The 10,378-nt window shown below is 34.1% G+C and overlaps 2 protein-coding genes across 2 annotated transcripts; both read right to left on the bottom strand.

The window, feature by feature from the left end:
- Window positions 1–1,214: 1,214 nt before the first annotated feature.
- LOC140884795 (ethylene-responsive transcription factor ERF020) lies at window positions 1,215–1,820 on the bottom strand. Its single transcript, XM_073291653.1, has one exon. The coding sequence runs from the start codon at window positions 1,775–1,777 to the stop codon at window positions 1,247–1,249; it is 531 nt and encodes a 176-aa protein (XP_073147754.1). The 5' UTR covers window positions 1,778–1,820; the 3' UTR covers window positions 1,215–1,246.
- Window positions 1,821–4,868: 3,048 nt separating this feature from the next.
- Window positions 4,869–6,321, bottom strand: LOC140884830 (uncharacterized). The gene is made up of 5 exons (XM_073291703.1): window positions 5,928–6,321; window positions 5,723–5,843; window positions 5,478–5,559; window positions 5,241–5,292; window positions 4,869–5,128 (listed from the first exon to the last, which is right to left on the bottom strand). The coding sequence occupies exons 1-5, from the start codon at window positions 6,207–6,209 to the stop codon at window positions 5,066–5,068; spliced, it is 600 nt and encodes a 199-aa protein (XP_073147804.1). The 5' UTR covers window positions 6,210–6,321; the 3' UTR covers window positions 4,869–5,065.
- Between the last annotated feature and the right edge of the window lie 4,057 nt (window positions 6,322–10,378).

Raw genomic sequence — 10,378 nt, 5'->3', positions numbered from 1 at the left:
AAAAAAAACGTTTTTCGGTTTGGTTCGGTTAACCAGGAAAAGAAACCGAATCGAACAGAAAACCAAAAATCCGGAAAACAAAAAACCGAACCGAATTTTTGGTTTGATTTTTGGTTCAGATCGAATTTTCGATTTTGGCTCGATTCGGGCGGTTAACCGATCCGTGAACACCCCTAACCGGTGTAACTTGTGTAAGGCCAAAACCCTGAAATATTTTCTAAATGGTTCATGCATAGAATGAGTCCATCGGCTCATAAAATTGAATTGTGCGATAGTTTCATTAGAGTTTTTGTGATATTTGAAATCCACCCTGGTATGAAGTGGAATTGAATTTCACTTTATTTGTTATAAATTTTAGGATGAAATTATTTGAATTGGAAATGCATGAATTTCAAATGAGTAGGTTGAGGATTAAATTTTAAATTAAAGCTAGAAAATACTTTGACAAAATGAAAAAAAAAAATCAAAATTTTCATTATAATTTTAAGTCAAATGAATTTGAGATATGGATCTGAAATCAAATCGTACCATCCGAATGAAAAACATTTAATTGTTTCCCTTCGTATCAATTAATTGAAATTTGAAATTTATCATCTCAAAAATTCATCAATTTTGGTCCAATCTTAGTTTAAATATGTACTTATTAATTAACAACGTAACATAATTAGCGTCCGTGTTTGATATAAAAACTGACAAATTATTAGAATCTCGAAAGGTACATCATGTCGGCCCAGAAACAAAACATTTGTTTCAACCTCTATCTATCCTTCCAAGAAACTAAGAAGTACAATGTTGTGTGGTTACATCAAAGAAAATCATGTGTGTCAATTGGATTGAAATTATAACTTTCAATTTCACTCTTCTTTATGTCAATATATTAAGTATTTTTTTTTCAATAATAATAATGATAGATTTTAAATATCTATAGTTTGGATTATGCATGTTATTTGAAATTAATTGATCTTTCCCAAAATCAAATCCTTCCATTGAAATCAAATATATCGAAATAAACGCAAGAAGCTCAGTTGGCTCGTCTACTTTTGCGAGTAATAACAACATATATAACTATAGCATTATAAATTGTTATGGCTAACAATGATTCAGGAGTTGTGTGTGTGTGTGTGTTCAACTTCATAATCATGGTTTCACTTTTGGGAACAGGATTTGTACGTGAACACAAAATCACTTGCTCCCAGCTAGCTAATAAAGAGTAATAACAAGAAGGAGAATACTATATATGATTAATTTATTGATTGCTCCAATGCAGATAATCATCAACTGAAATGTTCAAGTGCTGATCTCCCACCCATGGTTGCTTCTGCCCTACTACTCTTCCATTCTCATCATGTTGCTGCTGCTGCTTCTGCAACGACGAGGGCGAGGAAGAGGACGAGGACGAGGATGAGGACGAGTTCAACGACCTAGCGTCGATAGCCAACCCAGCGTCCGACGCGGCCTTCTGCACCTCTACGGGGGACATGCCCATCTTGACATTCGCTGGCAACATGGAAGGGAAGTTGAAGTTCCCAATGGGAGACGAGTTTCCCCTAAGACAATACAAAGCGACGTCGTGAGCCACAGCCGCCGCCTCAGGGGTGGTGTAGGAGCCGAGCCAGAGACGCTCCGACGTGCCCGGGACCCTGATCTCCGAGACCCATTTCCCCCATTTCCGGCGGCGGATTCCTTTGTACTTGTTCTGAGACGTGGCGCTCGAGCTGTTGTTCCCGTTCTTGCTGTTGTTCCCGTTCTTGCTGTCGTCAGATGATGAGCTGCTCATTGTTGTGCGTGTGTTTTTTTTTTTTAAATTTGAACTAAAGTGTTGTTGCGGGAAGAAGAATGAAGGTGGAATGGTATATATAGGTTGAAGATGGAGAAAGTCAGAGTAATATATGATAATTGACATTCCCAACTTGTAGTAATATTAATATTATAATAAAGTCAAGATTTTCAATGGTCAAAGTTTTTAGAGGGTGTGCCACGATGATCCCACTTGTGGGAGAAGATATATTTTATATATTTAGTGGGAAATGCATTACTAGTGGGTGGTAGGGAATGCCGGGTGGGGCAAATCAACGAATTTAATTAGTTCGATTTTGAGGTTAATATTCCAACCTCCAAAATACGTCGCAGGTTTAAATTGGCTAAAGGTTGGGTTTGTCTATTTTCCGCCAACTTGATTACTTTTGACTCGTGGTTAGCGACCCATGCGTACTGTAACTATAGTTACAATTAAGTTTCGTAGTAAAATTGCTTTTGGATCAATAGATTTGAGACGGGGGATTTCATATTCTTTTTCATTTCTTTGAATGAATTAAATTGGAGTATATGTCAAATCGACACCATAAAAACATATATTGTTTCAAAAATTATAGTAGATTTCAGATATTATTAATGTGGAGGTCATTTGAAATGCACTTAAAGTCTTAAATTCCTTCTCAAAATTTAACCGTACAACTATAATACAGGGTTGAATTAAATTATTTGATCTGGAAAAAAATTTGATATGAAATATATTGGAAAAATAAATTCTAAACCACGTGGATTCAAAATCATTTCTAACAACTATAAGATTAAAAAAAACGAGAAAATTTACCCTACAACTGTATTATTGTTTATTTGAAATTAATAAAATGCATAATCGGATGATATAGTAAAGTCGAAATTTTTTAAAGTAAGTATATCTTTCTCCTGGTGAACATCATGTTTCATATGCCCTATTGATGTATATTCACTTAAATATTTTCTGTTAATTAAATTAACCTTTATTGACTTGAATAAAGGCAAGACTTAAAGTAAATAATGATATTTCACGTGTGTTAATTATAACCACTTTTTTCATGTATATTATATTACCAAGTTTGAAAGTCATCCCGGCTATGTACGCTAGGGGAAGAATTAAAAAAAAAAAGTAAGAATTGCACCGTTAAGAATGTACTAATCATAATTGTTATTACAATTAGATTAGGAGTGACAGCTAAGCATTTGAAATGGTCAAAAGAGAAAAGTCTCAACTAAGTCATAGACTCGTATATATAATAATTCTTTGCAAAAATAATCCGTTTAGATAAATATTTATAAAAATATTTTTTTACGAAAACTTTTAAAAGTTATTTTGAAAAGAAATATGTGATTTAACAACTATTTTATAAAAATATTTATACAGTCAAAAAAATTTTTTGATAACTAATTTTTAAAAAAGATTTATAATTTAAAATAATTAAGAAATTATTTTATAACAATCTTTAAATTCCGGTTTGACCTCATTATTTAATTCTTAAAAAAATCAAATAAACATATCTTAATCATTTGTTAAAAATTATACTCAGAGAACAATGTTTTAAAAAAAAATTAAAAAAAGTACAAAATTTTTGTCAAAATACATACTTTAAGTTTTTTCACTTATAAAACACTAAAAATGTCTTTACAGTACTTGACTACTTGTCCAAATGGATCATGCATTTGTGTTTTGTATGTTTTCTTATTTGCAATTTTCGTAATCTATATTGTCAATATAAGTTTAGTCATGTATTTTTTGAGTTTTGGCCATTTTAATTATTTTTTTAATCAAGAAGGTCAACATGACACTACAAACAATAATATATATCAACACTATATTAATGTCACATCAAATAACACGTCTAAAAAAAATATAACAGATTAAAATTAAATACAAAAACAACAAATATCGGACATACAAGAAGAATTCCCCAAAAAATATGATAACATCATTGGTGACGTCATTTATAAAACCATGTCGGTTCGTACGGAATCCAACTGTCAAAATTTTGACTCATTCTTCTTTACCCATAACCATATTTAATAATTAGTTATGTTAGGATTCAGATTGTGCTGTGTTGTGGATCCATCCATCCATCCATCCATCATCTCCCCAAATATAATTTAGTCGGTTGTCTGTTCGAGACACCAGGTCAAATAAATAAGATGTTTCTTTCATATTTATGATGCTAAGTCGGTACACGACTTGGTGGTTCCGATAGCAAACGCACACGGTTAGAGGTGGACAAGGATCGAATTATTTGAATATGGGGTTTTATATCCGACTACCTCGATGCCCGGTACCTGATGTTTTTGGGTTCGGATTCGGGTATAACCCAATCTTTTTAAAAAAAGTAATTAAAATTTTTTTAAATTAATTTATATTTCTTAATTAATCAAAGTATACTTAAACTAAAGAAATACAAAAATATTAGTATATTAGCATCATCCACTAAACCACATCTAAAATAAAACAATTTTAGTTACAGTTATAGTATTATATACTAAATCCGTCTCAATTACATATATCGATCATGTTTTTTGTCTTAAATATATAAGTTTATACTATTAACTATATCTTTAATATAAACTAAGATAAAAAAATTAAAAATAAACAATTAATTCGGATACCTTAATTACACGTCAGGTAGAAATTTGCCACTCGACCTGGTATATATATTGGTTCGGATGGAGTCTGGAAAGAATGCCCACCCCCACACCCAATTCATATATATCCCACTTAACAACTTAAAATAACTTATAATTATTTAATTTACAGTTAGTTTACAATAACTGTAAAATCCATACTTTCAATTTTTATATCGTGTACGAGGATTGATTTACCCAAATTTTATTTTATTCATTTTAGATTTGATTTGAAACAGAAGATTTGACTGGGAGAATGATTTGTTATAATATAATGAACACTAGTATTACATCTACATGGATTTGTAAGGGAGATGATTTGAAATTCATAACCATCACAAAAAATTTCAATTTCAATTTTTTTGAAACAAATTCAAAGTTTTGATATTATGTAAATTAATAAATATATAAATAAGAAATGAGAACGGATACTTCCTAGTGTTTTCTATGCGCGGAAAAAGTGACCGGATGCAATGAAAACAATCTTCCCATCCACGTTATCAATCTGTTCAACAATACAATTATTTTCTTTACTTGTTTTGTACAAAATCCTACAAGGAGGCCACACATATATTGTTGTACTCACGAACGAGTTTGGTCCGATCAGAAACCGCGGTCGGTCGATGCTAACTGCTTCCCTAGCTCACAACTTATCAGCCAAAGCTGGGAATTTCTGCAGCAGCCATGTCACTCCTCTGATAGCAACCTGATCACATGCATCAAATAGACCTTGTAAACATATATCAAGTTTCGACACCATATATAAAATTAAATTTCGATATGGATCTCACAACACGGACTAGTAAACAAACACATACCAAAGCAGTTTCCCCAGGCTTGATTGCTGGTTCCACACAGTCTCTTCCATAACTGTACACAAAAAGCATATTAATTATATATATTGATGTTTTCGGGCGGGCAAAACCACACAAAGACTTTAATTTAATTCCATGGATTAATTATATATGAGTTGTCGTTGTTTCATTTTTATTTTTATTTTTTAAAATGCCATGCCCATAACCAATTAAGAAGAAACTTAATTATAAACTACTCACACTATTTGCCTTTGGCCATTGATCACATCCAGCCTATAAAAGCTGCAACCTTTGCTAAAAGGAAAACTTTTCCCCTTCCATTCTGTACGTGATATAATTGATCATCATATCGAAATAAATAACAAAGTTATATATATATATATATATGATATATCCAATCCTCTTGCACATGGGCATATATATATATATATATATATATATATATATATATTAATTATATAAGATAATTAACATACATAACGTACCCAAGTGCCAAGTTACTCCAACAGCTGAGGCTAAGGCATCCTCATCCGACATGTCATCGATCACAAACTGCAAATCCGAACTGATTGAATTGATGAACTTGTCGAAAAACTCCAAGATTGCCTGCAGTGATATATATTTAATTTATATATAGTACTCATGAAGCATTAATGAATATATAATATTCAAATTAAACTAATTAATTACCTTGCGGCCGAAGAATGGTTTGGCGAAGATGAGGTCCTCGTACACGCAATTGTGGGCAATGAGGTTCTCCACCAGAGCCAAATCACGGTAGTTGATTCCCTCGTAAAACTTGCTGACCACACCGGAAGCCGAATCATTGAGTTTGCTACTCATGATCACTTTACCATTAACATTACTAGTGGCCGAAGGGGGGATAATTTGGAGATTGAAATCATGATGTGTTTTGTGGTGTAGAGAAGGGATAAAGGATGAGGAGGGAAATATTGTGTGGCGGATCATCATCGTTTCATCTACCTATCTAGTATTATTCTTTAGTTTGGCACCTAACCAATTCTCGCACAAGATTAATTTCGGATCCATGAAATCAAGATACATATATTGCCTTGGAATATTTTACATGTGATTTACTGATTTCATTGAATTTTCACAAACTAATGCAAAACTCAAATTGCACTTGTGTGACACTACAAATTAATGCTACACCTACACCCACCAATCATATTGGACCACGCTGACTATACATTTTTTTTAAAAAAAAAACTTGCATTTTTTTTTTACAGGAAAAACTTGCATTTAATTATAAGTCTAGGTTGCCTTGATTCTGATATAAAAATAGTAATGTTGCCACTAGTTATTGAAACTAGCCACCGAATACACGATGCAAAGAATAATTTACAATATATATCTATGTAACATGATACATAAATAAATAAATATTATGGTGAAATTTGTTTAAAAACTAAAATCATGATGAGTTACAAAAGAGAAAATAAAAATGCATATATATATATATATATAGAGTTTCTTTCAAGTGCCCACCTATTATGCCCACTACCATGCACACCAATGATGTGTCACTATTCTATTGGATGTGATAAAGATGTGGTCCAATAGAATAGTGTCACATCATTGGTGGGCATGGTAGTAGGCATAATAGGTGGGCACTTGAAAGAAACTCTATATATATATATATATATATATATATATATATATATAGAGAGAGAGTTTTGTTATGCTGCCCACCAACTTATAGATATTCGGAGAGTTTCACGGGCTTGAGCCTCTTATGGGCTTTTGTAGAATTCAGGGTCTGCTTAAATTAAATATATATAATATTTAAATAAGCTTGGGCATTAAAAATATTTGGACTGGACCTTCATGATTGGGCTCAGGCCCAGTGAAAATTTTAGGTGTGACCTATCATAAGCCCCCCACTCTCGGGCGTGTCGCGTGTGTTGAGAGGACCGAGAGTAGAATTTTTATCGGATTATTTTCAGAAGTTTAGTTGTCGAGAACGAATATTGTTTGCCACTGAAAAAATTACGGGGATCGACCTGCCAGAATATTACTTGTAGAAACCCAATAGAACTCTATCAGCTACAACTATTATAAATTCAGCACTGCTGTATATTTTTATCACAACTTACTAACTCAATTTTGTTTTTGAGGTTTTAATGCAGTATTCGTGTGTCCAAAATTAACACCGAGGATCAAACAGTCCCATGGCAGGTATAAACACCACGTGCCCTTTACTCTTCTTGGTCAATTTTTATTTCTCTCGCTCTTCTCCCCTTTTTGTTTTGTGTTTTGCTGCTTTTGCATAGTGAAATTATGTGTATAGTGTTCTTTGCCCCTCCAACCGTGTAGAATAATTTTTCTACAAATATGTGTGTCGTCTATGCGTATACGTATAAGTCCCTATCTATCTATCAATCCACCATCTCCAAGGATCCTCGGCCCACTACCCGATAAGCGGCGGCAACGGTTGCAATGCCCCGTTTTTATCTTAATTGATGTTATTTGAGATATTAAGTGATTTCAGAATTCGAGAGACAGTTTTTATTAATCAGGGGCCTTTTTGCAATTTTCGGAAATTTCAGGGACTAAAACGCAAAATTGATCTTTGTTATATATTGGACTTTGACTAAGTCTTTTGCACCACTCCATCATCCCCTCCACAACGTTCCTTCACCATTGTAGGTGATCAAAAAGCTTCCAAGCTTTTGTGATTTCGATTCTAGCTCGATCCGTTCGTTGGAATTTGATCTGAAGTAGATATCTGCGATCACAGCATCGAGTGCTCCGTTTGGAAGTAAGTTTCTCTTATTTCTACGAGGTTTGAATTTTTGGATGTCTTTAGAATTTATTGATATTCGGAGAGGATGTTCTTGAAGTTGCTGTGATAGTATATCTAAGACGGTTCGGAGATTTATCGACGATTGGATTTGATATGATTTTTCTTATGATTTTCGAAACTTAGATTTTTGAGATGTGTTGGGTTTGACTTGGAAATGATGTTAGATGATTGGTTTGATAATTTGGAATTTATATTCTGTTGTCTGCAATTTCGGTTTGATCAATTTACAGCCGTTATGCCGTCAGTTTGAGTTTTGGATATCGTTTCGATGTTTTGATCGTATCGAGTTTGATTGAGTTTTTGATGTCGATATTGATCTTGTGACTTCTTCTATTAGATTGATTCGAAGTCCTTGGAGTTGCGAGATTGCAGCTTCGATCAGTTTGGAAGATTGAGCCGGTATAGTATCGACTTCTTACTTTCGATCGTAGAACTTGAATGGATATTGAATTGAGATTTGTTGTTTTACAGATTGAAGATTGTGAACGACAAGAAGGTATAAGACGACTTTGGAATGAAATAGGACGATTAACTTGAATCTGGATTGATTCGAGTGTCCTAAAAGAAATCACATATTGCATGTTTATATGCTTATTTGAACTTATGATTGAATTGATGATTGAATGCATGAGATTTCATATGCATTCATTTTGAGCCGATTGATTATTCATTTTGAATTAGATGATCTGGAGATTATAGTTGAGTGACCTTGGTAGGCGATTTACTACAAGTGTCGATTAACTCACTATAATGCCCTAGAGTCTAAAGGATTAAAATATGCCTCATCCACCTCGAAAGGGGAGTTCGGTGTGATTGTTGGATATTTTAACCTCAGGATCCCAAACAAAGAAAGAAAGAAGAATTCCTTTTGATTATCTGAGTCTGATAATCCAGAAGTTTTAAAGTCATGCATATCATTTTAATTCCGCAATTGAATGAATTACTTGAGGTATATGTGGAATTTGATTATATATCATGTTTTGATATATTATGTGATATTGTATGCTAGTCTCTTTTATTGGGAATATTATTCTCACCGGATTATCCGGCTGTTGTCTTTGTTTGTATGTGTACTTGGCAACAGGTGGGGCAGGATCAAGCCAGAGACATCATGGATAGGTGGATGAGAGAATAGAAGTGAGGCCCTTGGTTTTAGGAGTTGCATTGAATTCAAACTCAATATATATTTTGGTATTGTAAACCTAGAATTGAAGCATGTTCTATTAGTTTGGATGAATGTTTAACTCTGGAACTACTTTGTATGGATTATGCATGTTGAATAAGTTTATGCATATTGTTGGTTTGTGTTTTGATTGAATTGGGATTTGAAATTTTGAAAGAAAACCAGAATTATTTTCTGGTACAGAGCATCTCGCTCGATCGGTTGAATTTTACCGATCGAGCGAGCACCCCTTTACCGAGGCAGAGAGTTGGGCATTTCTTGTCCGCTCGATCGATAAGATTTTACCGATCGAGCGGAGGCCTTTTATTTTCCCGACAGAGTCTTGGAAATTTTTGGCCGCTCCATCGGTAAGATTTTACCGATCGAGCGAGCACTCCTTTTTAATTTTTTTTTTATTTCTTAATCCTTATTGTTTAATTGAGTTGATTAATTGGATTACGATTAATTAGATGATTAGAATCGAGGCCTCACAACGGTGGTGAGAAAAAGGAAGCAAGAGCGACGACAGATCGAGTAATGAAACAAACGATTGAAGCAGGTCGTGAGAGGGAAAAGACGGCACACAGCTGTTCTGGAGAGAAAGAGATTTGGCGGCAAACTTGTCCAGCTAAGGAGGAGATGTAGCGGTCGATCTATTCCAGCGGAGGAGGAGATGCAGCAGCGACCGATCTGTGCCTGCGGAGGAGGAGAAGCACCAGTCGATCTATCCATAATGAGATGGCGACGACGAACGGCGGCTCCAGATCTGCGAAGAAGGAAGAGTTGCGGCCAGCGATTGTTTCCGGTGGTGGAACGGCGGCGAATCTGCGGCGTGCCATCGGCGAGTTGGCGACGAATTGGCGTCGAATCAGCGGCCAGTTAGCGGCGAGATGGCGCCGATGAATTTTTGGGCCGTGAGAAAGATAGATAGATACAGGAATACACGCATACGTATATACGCATATATTTTTTATTGTGCTATATAATTCTTATGTGAACTGTGAACAATAATTTTTTATGTTTTTGTTTAATCTATTACTCAATTTTGATATAAAATCGTGATAACTTTCTGTTTCTCACTTTCATATTGTTTGTAAAATGTTAAAAATATTATGACTTGATTAATTGTTTGTGTGAAATTTGTAGGAGTAT

This window comes from Henckelia pumila, chromosome 2, assembly GCF_033568475.1.
Source record: "Henckelia pumila isolate YLH828 chromosome 2, ASM3356847v2, whole genome shotgun sequence".
NCBI lineage: Eukaryota > Viridiplantae > Streptophyta > Magnoliopsida > Lamiales > Gesneriaceae > Henckelia > Henckelia pumila.
This window is presented reverse-complemented; position numbering and strand designations above follow the sequence as displayed.